Source organism: Rhineura floridana, chromosome 1 (assembly GCF_030035675.1).
Source record: "Rhineura floridana isolate rRhiFlo1 chromosome 1, rRhiFlo1.hap2, whole genome shotgun sequence".
Classification (NCBI taxonomy): Eukaryota; Metazoa; Chordata; class Lepidosauria; order Squamata; family Rhineuridae; genus Rhineura; species Rhineura floridana.
This window is the reverse complement of record NC_084480.1, coordinates 58,598,557-58,620,724: the sequence shown is the minus strand read 5'-3', so window position 1 is coordinate 58,620,724 and position 22,168 is coordinate 58,598,557. Positions and strand designations below refer to the sequence as shown.

Below are 22,168 nucleotides of genomic sequence, written 5' to 3'. Positions count from 1 at the left end.
GATTCAAAAGTGAGCGGGTGAACATGTCAACCTTTCAGGGCACTTTGCAAATGACCTTCTAGGAGCCATCCTGGAGTAAACAAACATCAAAGGGTAACTGCAATATGAAACTGCTGTATTACAATTCTTCAAGAAGTTCAGTGCTATCACCTGTGGCTTTAACTGAGTCATTGCTGTATTTTTTTAAAAAAATCACACTACATGTGTTAATTATCTCACTAATGCCTGTGTTCACAAAGCATTCACTGTTTTGTGAATGGCCACTGTTAATTACTGTACATAATTATAACCTTTCTACATTTTATTTCCCAGATCTCAGTTTACAATTCTCTATCACAGTGCCTGTGCATACATAACATACACATGCACACAGAGAACTGAGGGTTATATTTTTTAACCTATGATATATTGCAAATCCTCCCCTCTCTTTAAACTCACTGGTTTGGGAAATTATTTTTATGTGGCTTTTGTTAAGAAAAGATTCGAGTTGATTAGAGATCCAGCTTTTACTCAGGATTCTGTCACGCACAGACAAAAAAAAAAAGCGTCTTGAGCCCTGAAAGTTCGAAACGGGAGGAGAGGCGAAGCGAACTGAAGAAACACAGCAGCACGCAAGCACCTGGCACCATTCAAATCACAACCCCACTGTACGAGAAGCCAGAGCCGAGGCACAAAGCCCTCGTAACAATTTTCCTTCCGTCACTTCAGCGAATAGCGTGGCGCCTGCGCAGAGTATCGCAGCTTCCCGTTGAGGGCACTCTGGTAGTGCTAATTTGTAGACGTGGCGCCGGCGCCGCATCGTTGCTCCGGTAGGGGCCTGTCCTGTCACGGCAGACCTTGGTGAATGAGTTGCTCGGAGGCGGCCATTGCCATGACGCTTGCCTGGGGGAGGGACAGGTACTTCCAGCCGTGCTGTTCCTTCGCCGTCCCTGCTGGAGTCAGGACTGGCTACCGAGACAAAAATAATAATAAAGGGCGGAAGTCTCGTTGGGGTGGGAGACAGGCAAGCTGGCTTCTACCCGCCGCCTGCCGCTTTTCTGCGGGGGAAGCACGGCTGGCTGCTATACAAAGAAGAGCCCCTTGATGAGGGAGACAGGTAGCATAAAAGCTGGGCCGCTGCGGGGCTCTTAATGCCCGCCCCAGTGAAGGGGGTGGGTTAGTGGGGGAAAGTTTTGTCTGCGGGGAGTCTGCGGCTCCGCTTGCCGTTTGTCTTCTGCTACCCCTATTAGGGTTATGAGCGTTTGCCTCTCGGGAGAGGAAGGAAACTGGATCTGATGGAGGGAGAGTTGGAAGGCTTTACTCGGCCAATAAATAGCCTCAGAAGGGCTTCCCCCTTCGCAACAACCGGTGGGGGTCGGTGGTGCAGTTAGGTGATTTTAGACTCTAGCCTTTACCGCTGTAGGTGAGCGTGAACTCTTCAGATTGTAATATTTATTGTTTCACTCACTTCAGGCGGGATCTACCTTCTTTTGATGGTAATGTGTATTTCGCTTACTTTAACATGGGGTAAGCCAGCCCTTCTGTGTTTAGGGGCCCTTTTGCTTATTCTGCCGAATGTGGTCCTGGACGTCTGCCCCAAAGCCCTGCCTAGATAGCCCCACTGTTTGGGGGGGATTATATGCTTGTCAGTTTTCTTTCTAACGTGGCTTCCTGGGTTTCGATGTGTAGTTTTCAGGCATTTAGCAGGTACCACCTTTTCTCCAGGTTGCATTGATGGGGAAGGGCTTCACTACTATATTTACTCTTAAAAGGCAGCTGAACCTTGCCAAAGAGAAACTTGACTAAGGTGTGTTCACTGCCCTTTTACTTTATTGGTGAGAAATGTTTGTGGCAGAGATGGGCCTTGAATTCAGATCTTTCAGGTTCAAGCCCTACTCTCTACTGGCTCATTTTGGTACTGGGCAGCTATATGAGTCATGGGGCCAGTGAGGGTTGCTTAGCCCCAGTAGGCAAACATGGTGTAGGTAAGGGGTGGGAAACCTTTTTGGCACTGTAGGGTATCCTTGACTATGCCCAGATCATGTTGATGGGGGCTGGTTAAGAGCTAAAAAGGTAGGGGTGTGTGTGTATGTGTGTATGATGCTTCTCTAGTCCTTACATCAGAAGTCTGTTGGCTTCTTGTTGAAGCCTCCAACTGCACCAGAAAATCCAAAACCTTTGTTTTTAATTTGGATTGCTAGATGGCTCTCTTTATTTCCAAACGTGACAGGTTCAGTGGTTGCTTTCATCCTGTTCTTCCTCCCCCCACCTTCCAACTTTGTGCAGAACAGACTAAAGTGTCCAGTTCTGTTTATTTTGTTTTAAATAGTAATCTGGAGAATCGGTGTATTACAAGAATATGTGTGGGTTAGCACTGGGGAGCTGAAGGGGTGCTTAAACTGCAGTCATATTGGTCATACATATTGTATATATATTAGTACTAAAGTAGAGATGATGTGCTTGACTAGTCCTATTTTTCTTTTTCTTTTGTTAGAGTTCTTTTGACAGAATGACAGCAAAAAGCCAGAATTTCATTTTCCAGCCCCCTACTGTAGTCCAGCCTTCAGTGGATAATCATGTGTATCCATTTGGGAATGGTATCAGTTCTGACAGTGATGTGTTGGAAGATGAAGCAGAGGTGTATGAACTACGACCTAGGGGAAGGGAGAAAATCCGAAGAAGTACATCAAGGGAGAGGATGGATGATATTGTATTTATAACCAAGGACATACAGGAAGGAGACACACTAAATGCAATAGCTCTTCAGTATTGTTGTTCAGTAAGTCTGTATGCAGCTTTGTCCAGTGGCATTCAAGAACATGTAAATGTGGAATGTTTTAAAATGTTTATGTAAAAAGGTTAAATTATATACAGTAGAAACAACTTGAAGGATTGCTTGACACAACCCAGGATACATTGTACTTATTTATTTGATATATCTGTGCCAAATTGGAGTGTGTAGTAAAGCACCTACCAAAGTTTTGTACAGGTTTTAATGGTTTTCTCCCTACTATATAGGAGTATATTATGGCGCTGCCACAGAAAGGCCCAGAACTTTGTTGGTTTTAGGCGATTAAAAGTCTCTGCTCTTACAATGCCTTGCAGAAGTACTCAGCCCTGACCAGTGCTCTTATATTACTGAATTACAAATGGTACACTCTAATTTTGTTCTGTATGATATTTTATTTTGAAACACTGAAACTCAAAATCAATTATTATAAGGTGACATTGGTCTCATGTTGGGAAATGTTTGTAAGAAACATAAAAAACTGAAACACGTTGCTTGCATAAGTATTCAGCCCTTGTGCTGTGGAAGCTCCCAGTTTACACAGATGAAAGAAATTGCCCTATTGAGGACAGTTACCTTACCATTGGTCTCCACCTGTGAACCATTAAAGTTGCTGTCACTTTATCAGGATAAAAAACCCACTGCTGAAGGATCAGGCTGTGGATCTGAGGGAAAATGGAGACCAAAGAGCATTCTACAGAAGTGAGAGGTAATGTAATACAAATACATAGATTAGGAAAGGGGTACAAACTAATATCCAAGTGTTTGGATATTCCAGTGAGCATAGTTGGATCAATAATCAGGAAGTAGAAGCTGCATCACGCCACCCAGGCACTGCCAAGAAAAGACTGTCCCTCAAAACTCAGCACTCGAACAAGGAGACTTGTGAGAGAAGCCACAGAGAGGCCAATGATCACTTTGAAGGAGCTACAGAGTTCAGTGGCTGGGAGTGGAGTAATGGTGCACCAGTATACCATATCAAGAGCTCTGCATAACACTGGCCTGTATGGGAGGATGGCAAGAAAGAAGCCATTACTCAAAAAGTATCATCTGAAAGCATGTCTGGAGTTCTCCAGAAAGCTGCCATGTAGGAAAAGGTTTTGTGGTCAGATGAGACCAGGATAGAGCTTTTTGGCCACAACTCAAAGTGCTATGTGTGGCACAAACCTAACACTGCCCATGCCTCAAGACGCACTATCCCTACAGTGAAGTATGCTGGTCTTGCTGTGGGGATGCTTCTCACGAGCAGGGACTGGGCATCTTGTTAGAACTGAAGGAATGGATGGAGCAAAGTACAGGGAAATACTGCAAGAGAACCTTCTTCAGTCCACTAAAAAACTGAAGCTTGGGAGAAAATTCATTTTTCAGCAGGACAATGATCCCAAGCACAAGGCCAAAGCAACATTGGCTCAAGAACAAAAAGGTGAATGTTCTACAGTGGCCCAGTCAAAGTCCTGATCTCAATCCCATCTGTGGCGCTCTTTGAAAATTGTGATCCACAAGTGACTTCCTGAACGACCTGGAGCAAATCTGCCAAGAAGAATGGGCCAAAATCCCTCCGACACTGTGTGCAAAGCTGGTACATGCCTACCCCAAAAGACTTAAAGCTGTCATTGCAGCAAAAGGTGGCTCTACCAAATATTAATGTGTGGGGGTTGAATACTTATGCAAGCAACATGTTTCAGTTTTTATGTTTCTTACAAACGTTTCCCAACATAAAACCAATGTCACCTTACAATAATTGATTTTGAGTTTGTGTTTCAAAATAAAATATACAGAACGAAATTACAATGCACCATTTGTAATTCAGTAATATGAGAGCATTGGTCAGGGGTCTGAGTACTTCTTCAAGGCACTGTATGTGAAATGTAGTGATAACTTGGTGCAAGTATACCTATATGTGGGCATGCATGCGTGCCCTAATGTGTCATCACTAGGAACTACACGAACCAAATTGTTACAGAGCTAAATAAACCAATAAATGTGTAGGCAGCACACAATAATTAAATTGCCAAAATGACTTGTGAATAATTTTTAGTTTTCAGGAATTCTTGTCCACTAGATCCAAATGACATGATTTAAAAATGCATGTAACTGTAATCTTATGGCGCTTCTAAGTATAAAAACATCTCTTCCGGTAGGGGTTATTATGGAAAGAACACAGCAAGTCCTATTATTCCATGCTTTAAATGTACCTCTAAATAGCCCCCACCCCCACAACTGAGTTTTAAATGCAAAGTGCATATGAAATCAAGTGTTAAGAAAAGCTGATGGAAGTGATCTAAGAGCAGGGAAAGGGTTGAGCACCGCTTCTTGCTATCTCTCCACTTTCAGTTATCCCCAGAAAGGGCTTTCCCAAAGTTAAACAGTGCAATACTATACACGTTTGCTTGGAAGTAATTCCCTTTGAGCTTGCTGAGTCTTGCTAACCACTAAATGGATGTAGGATTGCACCCTTAAAGGATAATGGACTACTGTTATAGCTATTAGCATGTAATAGATAGTTTGGGATTTAGTGGTTAAAATACTTCACAAACCAATATTCAAATACTTTTTTTGAGGGCAGAACACTGGTCCTGTTACTCATGTGAGCAAGTCTCTAAAAGATTTGCTTCCCATATTTGTTTTTTAAATGACATGGGCATATTTGTGGAAGTCATTCCCCTCAAAATGGAATAAAATTGCTAGAAAGGCAATACAGTTGTCTGCTTTGGAGTCATATGGTATCATATCTCTAACCAATGCTAGTGACTAGATTTTAGCGTCTTGATAACCCAGCTTCTACTTTCATGTGCCTAAGAAGTTGTTGGACTTGTGATTCTGAACAACAGCCCCTTATATCATATGGAAAGCTCTTTATTTTTTTAATTGAGAAGGATGTTAAATATGATGATTTGTAATATAGCATGGGAGATGGGGAGTGTATGTTGTTTACAAAAAAATGAACTTGTACAGTTAACGTAGTTCTTCAGATTTCCACCCTTGCCAGTTGGGAGTCTTTCTATGAATGGCAATCAGTTTAGATACATAGTGTTGTGAGTTTGGGGGTTGGAACAGATGATTCCTGTGGGTCCCCTTCCAGCCTCTGATTTGGAATCCTGTGCCTTGGGGTGAGGGGCTGGCTCTGCTGGCCAGATGAGTTTCTTTTGTTAAGCTAGTAAGAGTGGACAGTTTGCTAATGGGTCTTTCAGGTGCCCACCAACTGGTGAATGGGCCAGGAAGACCTTTTTGTCATTGAAACTCTTCAGGAGAGCCTCTCCCCCCTCCTGGCGCCTAGGAGAGGCTTGCGTAGAGAGTGTGTCTAGAGAATGGCTGGGGACTGGAGGCAGGCACAGAGGCTGTCTCCCTGCACCATGGCTTTAGGATGCCTCTGTAATACTGATGGGAAAGTGGATATTGGACTGCTGATGCCTTGAGCCCCTCCATCCTAAGCTCAGGTTGGAATGTGTGTAAATAAATAAACAAACCGTATTTCATAAAGACACCACAGTCTCCGCTGACCTTCTTCCCAAGGAAACCAAACCCAGGGCAAACGCAGCAACCCCAGGAAATCTCACTGCTCAGAGATTCGGGAGGCGCACAACAATATAATTACAGTAACAATGCTTTACACCTAGTTATTTAATCTGCCTCATAGAACAACATTTCTGGTTTTTACAAAAAAATTCTGATTTTTAGAATCCGAAGGAATGAATTCAGGTTGTCTTGGGCCAAAATGGCTGTAACACAGGCTTTGAGTAAACTTCCTGGATGTACATGTGACACTTTCATAGATCCTATTTAATTGTATTTACTCTATGTGTGGTGTTAGCAGGGTAGTAGCAAATGCATTTAAATATGACTGGGTGTGTGTAGAACACCTGTGGAGTATACCATATCTGTTTTAGCCCTTAAAGAGTTGGAATACTTGCTATGACTGCTTATGTGGAGGGCTAGCTTTGATTTTGAAGTTTTCCCTCCCCCTGCTATGGAGTGTCTTGGAGCACTGACTCACCCCTCGCCTTTCCCTGCCCTTCAGGAAGGAAGAAGAGCTCCAGAATTACTCCTTGCCTGGAGGAAGGAGTCATGGCGGCCCTAGGTAACCTCAAGTCTTGCTGCTGACTTGACTTCCATTTTTTTTTCAAAAAAAAGAGGCTGTCTCCCAAATAACTTTTCCCTGCTCCTCTTCTGATTAAACAGTGTAACCAGAAGGACCATAATAAACAAAACTAAGTATAGTCCCTTGTTTGAGGGAAGGAGTCATTTCTAACTCCTTTCATTCACAAGGACTCTTTCATCATCCTGGATGAACAGGAAAGACAAGAGTGAGCCAGTGCTTCCAGCTTTTTTTGCTTGGTGGGATAGATCTTTTAGAATCCCAAAGGGTTTCCCCCTCACAATCAGAGCTGGTTGTGTCAGGAGCAGTAGCATTTTGCCAAACTTTTTGTGCTAGTATTGATTTTTTTTTTTTTATGAACCAGTTTGAACTTGGAAAGTCATGTTAGTGGAGAGTCTACTTTTTATAAAAAAAGCTAATTCTTTTCCTTGAAATTATTATATTTCAGGTAGCAGATATCAAAAGGGTGAACAATCTTATCACAGATCAGGACTTCTTTGCACTGCGAGCTATTAAAATTCCAGTGAAGAAATTCAGTGTATTGACTGAGACACACTGTTTTCCAAAAAGCAGACAAGTTTCAAGAGCTGCCTCAACTCTGTACTCTACAGAATCCCCTGACGGATCACTAGCTGCTGAGCCATTTTCCTCTACTGAGACTGTTGGTAATTTCTTGAAAGAAGTAGACCGTGATATAGAACAAATAGTGAAATGTAACGCTACAAAGAGAGAAAATCTTAATGAAGTAGTTTCTGCCTTATCAACCCAACAGTTAATCTTTGAACCGGACAGTAAACCCATCAAACGGAAAGATCCTTATTATGGAGCAGACTGGGGGATTGGATGGTGGACAGCAGTAGTGATAATGGTAGTGGTGGGCATAATAACTCCTGTGTTTTATCTTTTATACTATGAGGTTTTAGTTAAAGTGGATGTCAGCCACCATTCTACAGCGGAATATACTTCAGTTACAGCGCCATCTCAATTAAAGCCATTAGAAAATGGAATGAATCACCCCATTTCATGAAAACTTCAGTTTTTGCTGTACATGCTAAAGTCTTAGGTGTCTATTCAACACATTCTGGAAAGAGAAAAGAACGACAGGCCCTGCGTGGAGTTGGAAAGTAGCTATCTTTGTGGCGGCATTTAATAAAAGCATGCTTGCAGGGTGTATGGAAGAAGTTACCTTTCAATAGAAGAGTTGTTGCCAAGTTCAATGTGAGATTGTTGATAATTTGAATACAGATTTTCTGAAACAGTCAAAATATTTGGATCTAAGTTGGCAAACTCCCACTGAAGTTAATGGGACTGAATCCAGTTTAAATGAAAGTACCTTGACTTACAGATAGTATAAACTTTGAGTCAGCACACACAATGAAAGTATGCTAGTCTGGAAGTACGCTAGGTTCCTGTATTATAAAAGGACAAACTATTCTCTTCTAACATGGAATACAATAGAAATCATGAATCCAGGGATTAAAAACAGTTTGGCTTAACAGATGTGCAGAACAAGTACAATGCTCTATGTTGTTGATCTAATATACACTACATTGACAATGATACTTAGTGTCATGAAAAGAGACCAATGACTCATGAGACTTAACTGCGCTTTGCACATGGAACAGTATTCTGACACAGTTGCTACTTTTAATAACAGCTTTGGGAGGGCAAAAGCTTTGAGCAAGGAAGAGTATGCTTAAACCATTTTTCCCTTGTAATATTTCTGTTCCAAAAGTACCCCCCCCACACATACTGCCATTACTATTGTAGAATTCCAACAGTGAGAGTGTGTATGCAATTTAGTGCAGACAAGTGGCTGTCTCTTCTCTCTCTTTCTCCCCACCCCCTTGGGTTTCTTTAACAAAAAGGCATTGGAATTATGGTATGCACTCTTTGCGAGGAACATATAGTTAGTTCTATAGCTAATCCATCTTCTAAACTCAAATCTTAGTTTTTGAAGACTTGTATTTCCCATTCCAGGAAACGTCTCTGGTCTTTCAACTCTGGTTTATTTAATTTATAAAACTGCTTTTATAACTGCTACTTTTAAAAGGTGATGTGAAAGAGAGGTATTCAGGAGCTGACCAAGGCCATTATATCCCAGTTGTAACTTGGGTAGGTACTACTATTTTGTAGGTACGCCTTGTTATTGAGGGGAAATGCATATAGGCTATAGCTAGGTTACTACAATGCAACCATGGCATTTAAAACTACCAGTCTGCCACTGGCAAATTACTGAAGAGAAGCAAAATTATTTTTAAGAATTATATCACAATTTATTAAATGCCTTTTTTAAGATCAGTGAAACAAAATCTTATTTGTTTTAAGATGATGGAAGTAAATAGTGATACATCTGTCTTGCATGCCAAACTTCTGATTATCATGATAGTACACATAGGGTTATATATATGGTGTTAGCCATATTTAGAGTAGACACACTGAAGCTGATGGACATGACTAATTTAAGTACGTTAATTTCATTGGGTCTGCTTAGCAGATACAACCCATGGTTACTTGATGCATTTGACTATCTGGTAGCAGTCAGCTAACTGTCCCCTATATTGATTTGGTTAGCGCAAGGAAATATTGATGTTCCTATGCAAAAGCTTACTAACCTATGGAATAATGCCTTATCTCATGTAAACTTGCAAGGTGAGAGTTTTGCTAGTAATTTAACCATAAGCTAACACAGGTTGTTGAGGAAAATAGAAACCAAGTTTTTCTGCATCAATTCTTGGTTATTTTGTGGCAATACTTATGTCTTCTGCTAGTTTAAAAGTTCCGTAGATGACCTATAGGTTGTCAAGTGCAAAAATAAAAATGAAAAGCTGTGAAACATGCATTACCATAATCCAATTGAGTATGTCACTTGTGTATACATAGACCTGTTTCCCTTTTTCCTGAGCAGTAAGTAGGATGTTCTCACCCTGTGCAATACATAAGCTTGTTTCTGCATGATTTTAGGTCTGCACCTTCTAGATCATGATTTAGGCTGCAAATCCCATTTAATCCATCTGGATGTACTTCTGGGTAGACGTGGTGAGGATCGTGCTGTTAGTGTGTTTACAGGACATGTAATGCTGAAATGTACATCATGTAAAATATCCAGATGAGTGAAATGAAAGATACAAGTCTATTTTATATAGTAACAGTATTCAGTAAAAAGCCATAGAAACAAGCTAAAGTTTGGTTGTAAAGTGGTAAATAGCAGTTACTACTTTTTTTTTTCTGTACTATGGAGTCACCCAGAATAGAATATATTGTCTGTAGAGGAGATATTAGGATCAAAATTTGAACAGTGGTATCATTCCTTTAAACAAAACAAATAGACAAAAGCCCCAAGGGGTTGGCATGTTAGTTTCTGCAGGAAAAAACACCAGCCCAGATTAGATGTGATAGTAAACTATATCTTAGCATTATGCCTGAATTGGGGATTATAGTTTGTTTCACACCAGACAAACCACAGTTGGTAAGCCAAAAACAAATTTTGACTACAAATTGTGTTTTTTCCCCCTTATCTGGACATGTTAAGGCTAAGCATCATGGTTTGTTTTTCCTGTGTGCTAACGGGGAGGAACAAAGCAGCTCAGATTGGTGCGTTCACAGTAAACCATTAACTGGTTTACCATTATGCACAAATGTGGCTAAAGTTGTGTAGCACCTTAAGGCTAACAAATTTATTATGGCATAAGCTTTTGTGGACTACACCATGTAAGTTATCAGATGCCTGAAGTGTTACCCTAAATTACAGGTATACGTACATATCTCCCTGCATGTGGTAGTTATTTTTATTGTGGCTTGCTCATGGAATAGTACCAATGCAGGTGTTACCTGGATGTGTTATTCCAGTTTGTTTCTGGAATTTATAAGAACGGGTGATATGCATAGCCATCTGTTTGTGTGTGTTTGAAAGTTTCTTTATCATCCTTAATCCTTCCCAAAACTGTCTGAGAAGCACTTCATGAAATCCCTCAGGTCTCCAGAGGAAAGCTGTCAATTTCACTGTTGTCTTTAAAAAAAAAAATCACAGTGTAGCTGAGTTGCTGTAGATACATGCTGTTTTGAGAGAAAAGTGGGGGGATGAAGGGAAACATTTTTCCCTTCCATGGGTGGCTGGTTTTGGACTATTGTGGTGGGGTATAGCATCTGCTGAGGTTATCATCTTGCTCAAACAAAAAGATGGGTGAAGGGGCACTGGATTGGAATAGGCAAGCATTGGAATAGACATCCACACTATGATGCACATCTACACATTCCAATACTTATTCCCATTCCCATTCTGGTGTAACTAGTTACACAAATAACATTTAATGTGTGGCTAATGTGGGAAGCAAAAAGAGACAAGAGTACAATAGTAGCATCTATACTACTGGATGGCTGGTTCAGCTAGTAGCGAACTATACTCTAGTTGGCCTAGATGACTATTATACTACCCTTTTAAAAACCCTGACATTTCAAAAACTTTCATTTGCCTTCCTGCCCACTTCAGCTCCCTCTATCAACGAATGTTATTTTTAAATAAAAGACCCAAATGCACTTGCCATCGCATGCTAAAGGGGTATGGGGAAAGACACTCTAAATAAAACTTCATTTTTTTCTGACCAGGACCCACCTTTAACCCAAACATGCATTTGGGGACCCATTTCTTAATTTTTTTAACAGCCCATGTTAGAGCAGGCTGTAACCTGGTAGTGGTTCCCAACCCACACTTGAAGATTAATTCTCTAAGCAATCACTTATGGATGTGAAGCCAAACAAAATAGAAGCAATGAAAACCTGCAGGAAAAAGCAAGCTACATACATTCCTGATTTGTGTGTGTGCGTGCGTGCGTGCGTGCGTGCATGCATGGATTTACTGTTGGGTACAGTGGAACGCAAAGCACAGCCAATTTGTATAAGAGTTCTAAAGCATAAAGGGGAAGCTGTAGACCTAGCTAGATTTATTTAGAAAATTTCTGTTGCCCTTCAGATAAAGCATGCTGCCCTGTAAGTTTTAACATTTCTGAATTTCTACACTTGAGTTGTCCTCGCATTACCAGGGCTGGTATAGTTTGTGTACCGCAGCTAACTCATGTATCTGGTGAAAAGGCATCTGTAAATTTCATGTCAAAGAATGCAAAATAATCATCGGCATAGTATTACATACCAAAAATACTGCCTTGGGCTTTGTTCTAGTTCAAGGATCTGTGCCTTATTTTTGTAATTTAGCCATGTTAAACCCATTTATTTTGTGAAAAACGGAATAGTGTCATAAAATGGAAGGTCTTCTGAATTACTCCTATCAGCACCCATTTGTTAATGTCATTGAAGTATTTTCTGTGTGCAAATGGAACTTGCAGTGGCTTTAAGAAAATTATGTATGAACATTTCACCTATGGTGGTGGTGTATGTATTACTCTTTTCAAAAGTAGTGTGGCGGACTTGAATCGTGTGGTGAATCTGTGGTTTGGAAAGGGTAGAAAAAGACAGCATAAAGGTACAGAAAATGAATTGTGGGGTTTTTATTATGCGTTCTAGTGGATACTACTGACACCTCAATTGGCACATCTAAATCGAATTTTAAATCCATCTGTCTTTAAGTAAGCCTCATATATTTTAATGGGACTTCTGTTTACATCAGATTGTAATTTTAAGTATTAAAATTTACGTTGAAACAAATAGGAAGATATTGAGAATAATGTTATCAGATTTCTAAATATGTTATGTTTGAACAGGCAGTCAACCCTTAATCCATGCATTGCACTATGAAACTATATGAAATGTGTTTTTTCTTGAATTCTTTATTCCAAGGAACACTGCCACAAATGTTCTTTTGCAAAATTAAGTCTTTTATAAAAACTGTAGAATTTATAAGATGCTTATAGCGTCTTTTTTGAATTAATTTCAGAAAAGTACAAATAATATATATCATGTTCCACCATGAACAACAGGGACCAAAAGACATCAAATGGCTTTTAAAATTATTCTAAGTCTCAAGAGTGGATTACTCTGTAACATGTTTCTTATGTAGCAGCTGTCCCAGTCCAAGTTCGTTTATTTAAGGGATTTATAAAAACTGCTTTTCAAGGCAGACTTCAAACAATTTACATAAGATTATTACGACAATAAGGGTTGATAAAAGTTAATTGAAAAAGACAACTGTTTATTTAGAAAAAGTTGTAACTGCTTTTTCTTCACTCCTGTCAAAGCAAGATTGTCCTTCAGATACCTGTAGAATGACAGTTGGAAGAGGGAGAGGGCATCACTGGAAGGTGGATGGTTGAGTGTATAGAACTAATTGTGGTTCTTTGAAGCCCCTCTAGAGGTTGTCAAAATATGTCACTGTAACTATAAACTCAGAAAGCTTTTGTTAATATTTACCAAAGTTACTTTCAACTGAGAAAGTAGCTTATCTTGCATATAAAGCCAATGTCCAACATTCTATAACATTCAGTTACCAATGACAGAACCCAGGATGGTGCTATACAGGAGCAGGCTGTTTTTAATGGTTGGGGGTCATTGCAAATTGTGTGTGGCTAGGGGTCCTTGCAAACTACAACTCTTCACGTGCCCCACTCATCTTCATAATGGGGATTCAGTTGATTATAAAATAAACTCCAGGATCTTTTTTTGTGATGTTCTGAGCACTTATTTTAATTGAAGCCATGACGATCAGAGTGGGAAAACAGTTATTAGGCATCCAAAGGGCCACAGGTTCCCCATCTGGGTCATGAAGCATGCCAGGTTTATTGTACTTGCTCCAACCATGTGCTATGTCAGGAGAAATTATCACTGTTGCCACCACCTTGGTCTCCACAAAATTCTGTTTGGTGCACTTCATCATATTCCTCTGGCTCTTCTTCCTCATCTTTGTCCTTTCCCTCCTCATCTGACTTTACTTCATTGTCTTCTAACTCCTGACGAACTGGCACATCATCTAAACTTCCAGATGAGGTTTTTGTCGTTGCTCTACAACTGATAAGAGAACTAAGCAAAGAAGGAGTTTTAAATAATTTTTTGGGAAAGCATACTGAGTGACATAATCCTTGGACATCACTGAAATTTAATTTGATCTCACTATATATTATTTATTTTCCAAATGGGGAATGAATAATCCTTAACACAGATTTGTGGTATTGATTTCTAAAGCTCCTTAATCAAGGATCAGAAAAATATGAACTATGTAGTAACACATAGAGTGAGAAAACCAGAAATCTTACCATTTAGGTAAGCAAAAGGGATCCTGTTGAAAACTAACTTCTCTTTAACACACCTATGTCTCCTCAGTTTAACTATACTTATGCTGCAATTATAACCTTCCCTACTCTGAAGTAAGTCCCATTAAATTCAGTGGGCCTTAGTCCCAGGTTAGCGAGGTTAGAATTGCAGCCTATGTCAAACTTAGGGTAAATTCATTGAATAATTCCCATAAGTAGCCATGATCTCAATTGGTTGGATTCAACCCAATGTTTTGCGGTCAGGTTTTTTTGTGTAAAGAAATCTCATGTATAATATTTGTACATGCCAGTTGCTTTCTTTTTATCGCTATCCTGTCACGTATCATAGCATACAATTGGTCCAAGGTAATCATCAGTTATCCCAAATAACTCCTTGCTGTCATGTGAACATAAAAAGCTGCCTATACTTAGTTATACTATTGGCCCATCTAGCTCAGAATTGTCAACACTGACTGGCAGTGGCTCTCCAGGGTTTCAGGCTGGATCTCTCCCACCCCTACCTGCAAAGCTGGCCCACTTGCATTGGCTGTCTATATGTTTCCGAGCCCAATTCAAGGTGCTGGTTTTAACCCTATAAAGCCTTACACAGCTTGGGACCACAGTACCTGATGGAACGCCTCTCCCAACACAATCCTACCCGTACACTACGCTCAACGTCAGAGCTCCTCTGGGTGCCTACTCCGAGGGAAGCTGGGAGGCTGGCAACAAGGGAGAGGGCCTTCTCAGTAGTGGCCCCCAAATTATGGAATGATCTTCCTGATGAGGTGCAGCTGGCACCAACCCTCTTATCTTTTCGGCACTTTCCTCTTCTCCCAGGCATTTTGAATAATGTACTTATCGGTTTTTCTGGGTTTTAATGGTTTAAATTTGTATACTTATTTTTAATTGTTGTAAACCGCCTAGAGAGCTTCGGCTATGGGGCGGTATATAAATACAATAAATAATATAAATAAATAATAATAAAAGATGTGGGGAATTGATCCCAGGACCTTCTACATGCAAAGCAGATGCTCTAACATGGAACTAGGACCCTTCCCCTACATCACTGCACAAGTCCTCCTGTCTTTCCCTCCTGCTCCAAAGATCTTATAGAATCTAATCTATTTTTAATTCACTAGTCACAATGGAGTAGTGCTAGCAACAAGGACTACTGCTGAATAATAAAATCTAAGAAGGGGAACTAGAGCAGATTGCACCTCTAACTTTTTCAGTACATTCAGCATTGCAGTTTTTGCCTTTTTCAGTTTTCCACCTGCTGAAGAAAAACTGTTCCCTCTGTACTCTCTAGAATTAAAAAAAAATACCATACTTTACTCATTATGAAAGTGACAAAGCTCTCCATCTGGAAATCAGGGAGGCAGGAAGACTAGTATAGTAAGAGCCAAATTGTTATGTGGAAATCCCAGGAGTAACTACATTTGTGAGAAAGTGTTTATTCCAGCAGGTTCCTTTGTATAAAGGCATATTTTAGAAATGGAGAGGGAATGTTAAGGATATAAATTTCTTTTAATGTTTTCAAAAAGCTAGGAAAGCTTAGAGCATAGCTTATTTGATGGTGGGGACCTTGGTAAGGCAAAAGACAAAATAATTTCAGGATTATAATTCAAACATTTACAAAGCCAATTCCTAAACTTAAAATGCTAATATTTTAAGGTGTTAAACTCCACACACTATTTTTTTTTTTTGCTACTCAACAACCTGTCACTCCATGCCCATGAAAATTATAGAATGAAAAAAAGAATACTGAAATGGTCAATGGTCCAAGAAGAAAAATATTCTGAATCCCAAGAGACAAACATTGGATACTAAATATACATGTTACCTTTTTCAGTCTTCTTCTTTGGTTCCAGCTCTCCTGGGAGTATTCTCCAATCTTCACAAAAGATATATACAAGTTTTAGTTATTTTAATAGTTTCTGTTCCTGTACATTAAAAGTATTTCTATGTCTAAATACATTTTATTCATTACAGTAGCAAGATTATCCCAACCTGGTACTCTCCAGCATGGATGATTGTCCAGGATCATGGGTGTTGTAGTTTAACATGTCTGGAGGGCACCAGATTGGGAAACAGCTGACTGTTTGACAAAGACGGTCCAGCAGAAGTCAAGGGAACTATACTTGTGCCTAAATGAACACATACAATTTGAAAAAGATTCCACCATTACCTTAATTATAGTTAGATTACAATCCTATACCCATTTACCTGGGCAGAAATCCCGTGAAACTCAATGGAACTGACTTCTAAGCGAGACATGTGGGACTGAGCTGTTAACCACCAACAGATTTAGTAATGTTGCAGAGGCGGGGGGGGGGAGATAAGGGGAAAAAAGAGCAGTGTCCAAAAAAGAAAGAATTACAACCACATCCCCACTGTTCTGTGACTCACACAGCATTTTAGGATTTAACTACATAAAGCCCAGGGAATGAGTTCACTGAAGGCTGGAAGACACTGGCCCTTCCTATGCTGTCAGACCGCATAATGTGACTCTGTGTAAAAATTGGAGCAGATACAGCAGGCAACCAAATCACTACCAAGGAACTGGAAAACAGCTTAAGCTCCTGGAAGGGTTACCCCACATCTGCCTTAAATGATTCTGTTCCCAATTTCATGATAAGATGCTGTAACATTTTTATTTAATATCCCACTCTTCAGCAAGAAGTTTCCAATTTTAAAAAGCTAAGAATAACAGTAGTCATAAATGGATGTTGATTATTTAAAAACAGCAACAGCCTAACAAAATAAAATCCAAGTCAAAAACATAGTTCTAAAAGGCCAGGAAAATAAGGTAGCACTGAGAACACAACACGCTCAGTGCCAGGCAACCTTCTCTGGGAAAAGTTGAAAAACCAGGAGGCTACCACTAAAATGGCCATTTTCTGGCCATATTGGTAACATCTCTCGCATTCATGGTTGGCAGCAACAACCCACTCTGTGTGGGGCTGCCCTTGAAGATCTTAGGCTTCAAGGAAGGCTGTTGACTTTAGACCATACTCTGGGAGCTGTGCATAGGTAGCCTTACAACCTTTTACACACAACTCAATGTGCAGATTTTGGTTGAGAAGTCCCTAAATGACTGAGGAATGGGGGAAAGTCAACACATTCTAGAACAGTGATGAGGTACTTATGCCCCTCCCATTATCCCTGACCATTGTTCATGCTGGCTGAGGCTGATGGAGTTCAACAACATCTAGAGGGCCACAGGTTTCCCATCCCATTCTAGACAAATCTGTGTCCCACTGCAATCACAGTCCCTCCTTCTTTCAAATAAGAGTGACAATGGAATATACAGAAGTACTCCTGAGGGACCTCCAGGAAGCAGCTCTTTTTTGGAAATATGTGAAACTGGGAATGAATTTAGCAGCTTTAAATGATTATTAATGGTTGGCTGAAGTGGAAGGGAATCTTAGGTGTAAATATGCTTTTTTTAAAAGTCACCAACTACGTGAGCTATAAACCTAAATAAATACATTTTTACGTAGTGCTGAATGGCACAGAGAGCCCTATACAAGTAACCATGAAATGCATTCTGAATCTAAATGTTATGTTATGTTACGTTTTATTTCTAGGCCGCCTTTTGGCCAAATAGGCTCCCAAGGCGGTTTACACACAAATAAAAATACAAATATAAAATGCAAATAAAAACAATACAATTTACAATAAAAAAAATCAAACTAACAAAGTCCCAACATCTCTAAAAAAACAGGAGCATTAATCTTCCTGGTAAAGGGCAGTCCCCAGAAAAATGTCACTAAGAGCAGGGGTGGGGGGCAAAGCAAGTGGAAAAGCATGCCCCTTGATGGTCCCAGCACAGTCCCATCCCTGCAGCAGCATGTCTCAGTCTGCAGCTCTTCCTGATAAGGCCCAGGCAGAGGGGTGGGGCAAGGCAGATGGAATTGCTTGCCCCTTGATGGTCCCTGCACAATCTCATCCCTGCAGCAGCACATCTCAGTCTGCAGCTCTTCCTGATAAGGCCCACGCAGAGGGGTGGGGCAAGGCAGATGGAATTGTTTGCCCCTTGATGGTCCCAGCAGTCTCACCCCAGCAGCAGTACCTCTCAGTCTGCAGCTCCTCCTGATATGGCCCAGGCAGAGGGGTGGGGCAAGACAGATAGAAATGCTTGCCCCTTGATGGTCCCAGCACAGTGTCATCCCTGCAGCAGCTGGCAAATAATTCAGAACTCCATGAAAAATAATTTAATTAACATTTACATTTTCTTACCTGGGGTCCATTCTACGTCCTTTTTATTTATCTGCAAGTATTTTTTGCTGTATCTTTCAATAGGTACAAAACCTAGACACAAAAAAATCTAAAGCTGTTGAAAACACAGACTATAAATGCGGGCAGAACCAATTTATTTAATTAAGATACACAAAGAATTCTTTTCAGAAAGACCCTCATCTATTTTACTGATGAAAAAATATTTGTGTATTTATTTCATACAAAGCTCTCAAACAAAATGTTGTTTTTAAGGGGGAAACCAAACATTTGGAGGATTAGGACCATGTGAGAAACTAACTAGAAGAGAGGTTAAAAATGTGTCCAGGTCAGAGGATATAACTTTTAGATTTGGCCAAGGCTTAGCACTGCTCATTAAGGCAGGGGTTCCCCAACTGTGACCCACACACCACATTGATTTTTAATTGTATTTTAATTGCTTCTTGAACACTGTATTTTCTTGTAATACAATTTGAATTCTATGTATACAATATATTAGAAATAAAAGAAGCAATAAAATACAATTAAAAAACATAAAGCATCTAACACAGTGCATTACAATTGCTACAACAGGCAGAAAAATCATTAAGTGTTCCATCAAGACCCTCAGCAATTTTCAAGTGATCTATGGGGGGAAAGGTTTGGGAGCCACTGCTTTAAGGAATTACTGACTGCATCCTTGTGGACATCACTAACACCCTCAAACCATTGGTGTCCTCACTAGCCACAAACAGAATCCCAAACGGTCCTAAATCTTGGTTTGACAAGGACTGTAAATCCAAGAAAAGGGAACTGTGTGCCCAAATTAGAACCACAAGACGTGATAATTCTGAAGAAGCCATTTCCTGTTTGCTCCTATTAAAAAGGACATACAAGACACTACTCCAAAAGAAAAAACAGGCCTTCTATACTAATAACTGGCAGGCCCTGGGGTTGGCTTCACTTCAGGGCAATGACACTGAATTCTGGCGGTTAGTTCAGGGGGGTCTTGCCCAGAATTATTTTGTACTGATCCCCCCTATCCTCCCAGAAACCTGGGTCTCGCATTTTCGTGCCATTTTTGGGAACACAGCTACGTCGATTTTATCTCCTCTTGATGTCTTGCCCCCCCCCCTTCCATCTTGGCCCGCAGTCACCAGTGCAGACATCGGTGAATTAATTTCGACCTTCCATCCAGGCAAGGCTCCCGGTGAGGATATGCTGCCCCCAGAGCGATTCCTTTCAGAAATTACTTGGTGGGGGCCCCTTTTAGCCATACTCTTCTCACATATCAACTCCACCAGCACTATTCCCATAGGTTGGCGTACTAGTATTGTAGTGCCCATCCTCAAGAAAGGCGACCCCCTCGGACCCCCGTAATTATAGACCTATCAGCCTACTAGATGTGACATCTAAGCTGTACGGGCGCTTTCTCTTAAATAAATTTAATAGAGTGGGACTCCAAGAACTCTATCATTTACGAAGAACAGGCCGGATTCAGGAAAGGCAGGCGTACAGTAGACCACTCTTTCGTACTCCATCACTTAACAAATAAGACTATCACGGGGCAAAGTAGGTCCTTATACGTGGCATTTGTCGATTTTACCTCTGCCTTTGACTTAATTGACAGAAGTTTGTTGTGGCATAAATTGGGGCAGTCCAGCATCGATAAAAGGCTATTGTGGTTAATTCAGTCCCTGCACCAGGCCAACTTTTTGCAGGTTCGCCTTGGTTTGAATGGAACTCTCTCCCAAGCCATTCCAGTCGAGAGAGGAGTCAAACAAGGGTGCATACTGGCCACCTTCCTGTTCAATTTTTATTTAAACGACATCATTCCCGCAATGGCTTCTCCCACCTTTTTTCCTCCATCAGTTGGGAATAGGAAGATTTCCTCATTGCTATATGCAGATGACTTGGCCCTATTTTCTTTAAATAAAATAGGGCTAAAAAGAATGTTGACCCGCCTGGAAGAATACTGTAAAGACCAATGCTTGCTCGTCAACTATTCTAAAACTAAAATAATGATCTGTGGGAAGCATAAGAAGTCCAAATTGAACTGGACCCTAAATGGACAATCACTTGAACAGGTACAGACCTTTAAATATCTAGGCTTATATTTTAATGACAAGCTCTCGTGGAGTCACCATCTGGAGGCCACCAAATTATCGGGTGCTAGAGCCAGAGGACAATTAAGAAGGTTCTTTTATACACGTGGTGGACAATTAATCAACCCAATGCTAAAACTCTTTGTGACTAAAGTCCTGCGAAAAATCCTTTATGGGTCCGAGTTATGGGGCCACCTAGTTAAATCTAGACTCGAGGTCCTACAAAATACATTTCTGAAGCAGATCTTGGGGCTCCCACGTGGAGCTCCGTCAGCCCATGTAAGAGCAGAACTTGGCCTCCCCTCTCTGGCAGCTAATATAGATCTGGCATATTTAAGATACTGGAGAAGGATTTTCATCATGGACGATAGCTCCCTTACAAAGCTCTGCTGGCACGACCAGCAGCGGTCAGGGGGATGGGCCCAAGGGTATCAGGAAATACTTAAAATTTATAATCTTACTCAAAGGAAGTTTTTAAGCCTTAACCCCTCTGAGCTCCGTAACTGGGTTTTTGATTACGATGCGACCCAAGATAGGGCATCAATTGTTGCAGCCCCTTTTCCACCTTGGTTTCCTTTATTTAAACTCAACCACGCAAAATCAAGCTACTTCGATATTTTGACACGTGCCTCCTTACGAAGAGCTTTTACAGAACTCAGATTCCATACGATGCCCACAGCCTACCTTTGAATCCCATCCGAAGAGTGTCATTGCGTTTTCAGTTGTAAGGAACCCGAGGATATAGTCCATTACTTGCTTTTCTGCCCCTTGTATAAGAACCCTAGAATGAAACTCCTGGCCCCTCTTATTAATTCTAGAGGGGAGATTTTCTCTGGCGATTTGGTGGTGGAGCTCTTGGCTGACAAATACATCCAGGTTACAATCGCAGTGACTAACTTTGCCTTGGCCGCAAAAAAACTGAGAGCAAATTACATAAAAGCCCAAATGACTACAAGTCCAACGTGACTGCATGTTTTATGATTTAAAACGTGTATTCTCTAGCTGTGCGATGGCTTATGGCTAAATGCAAATAAAGAATTTGACTTTGACTGCATCCTTGGTTACACAGTACTAAAGTTAAATAATTCTATTATGGCAATATTTGCATGTGCAGTACTTTGTAGAATAAAATGAGATAGCAAACCAACCTTCATCTTCATTCTTTTCCGCCATAAAATAAGGGTTTTTTTCATTGCTCCTCTAAGATCTTGTTTTAAAGCCAAAAGGTAATCTTCATCCTCTCCTGCTTTCAGTGGTATTGGTTTGTGATCTGTTGCCTGTGAAAAATCACACATACTGGGTTGTACTGTATATCCAATGGTAGCTTTACACCAGTGGAAAGTACTTCTGCTTGTGTAAAGGTAGGTACGTATTTTCCTCCAATCCACCTACATACTGCAGCCATTGGACCATGCCCTCTACTGTTCTGGAGGGTCCCCCCAATTGTTAAAAGCAGCTTTTTGGAGGGTATGTGGGAGATTAGGAGAGATTAGCAAAAATCAGCTGTTCCACCTTGTGCAAGTGAAAGTGTTTCCACTAGTACAAAGCCACAACTGGATGCAACCCTTGTTAAACAACATTAACTTGCTGCATGGGCAAACACATACATGCAGCAAAAGAGAAAAGTCTCACCCCGCGTTTCACGTAAGAAGCTGGGCAAGCCCAACTGTAGAGCAAGCGGGATGGCCAACCACTTGGAATTTTCACCACTTATGTGCCCCCACTCCACTGCCTGCCAGTTCTAAGGGGGGGAACAGAAGACCCTCCCTCCCATTAGGTGTGTCTC

The 22,168-nt window shown here is 40.7% G+C and overlaps 1 protein-coding gene and 1 long non-coding RNA gene across 13 annotated transcripts in view; one reads left to right on the top strand and one right to left on the bottom strand.

The window, feature by feature from the left end:
* Window positions 1-357: 357 nt before the first annotated feature.
* LYSMD3 (LysM domain containing 3) lies at window positions 358-13,612 on the top strand. 7 transcript variants are annotated; one of them, XM_061622190.1, is made up of 3 exons: window positions 358-809; window positions 2,474-2,758; window positions 7,312-13,611. In XM_061622190.1, exons 2-3 carry the CDS (start codon window positions 2,489-2,491, stop codon window positions 7,888-7,890), a joined length of 849 nt encoding a protein of 282 aa, XP_061478174.1. In that variant the 5' UTR covers window positions 358-809; window positions 2,474-2,488; the 3' UTR covers window positions 7,891-13,611. The 7 variants fall into 7 exon arrangements, with proteins under 7 accessions (XP_061478174.1, XP_061478166.1, XP_061478170.1 ...); XM_061622182.1 differs by having other exon boundaries at window positions 358-897; XM_061622186.1 differs by lacking the exon at window positions 358-809 and adding an exon at window positions 904-1,096.
* Window positions 12,671-22,168, bottom strand: part of LOC133382522 (uncharacterized) — a 19,396-nt gene continuing 9,898 nt past the window's right edge. For 5 of the 6 annotated variants that reach the window (XR_009761987.1, XR_009761982.1, XR_009761979.1 and 2 more), the window contains 4 exons: window positions 21,531-21,659; window positions 18,302-18,373; window positions 15,903-15,953; window positions 12,671-13,829 (listed from right to left, as the gene is read on the bottom strand). This is a non-coding gene — a long non-coding RNA (uncharacterized LOC133382522). The remainder of the gene's footprint in view (window positions 13,830-15,902; window positions 15,954-18,301; window positions 18,374-21,530; window positions 21,660-22,168) is intronic. The other variant, XR_009761985.1, reaches the window with a different exon arrangement.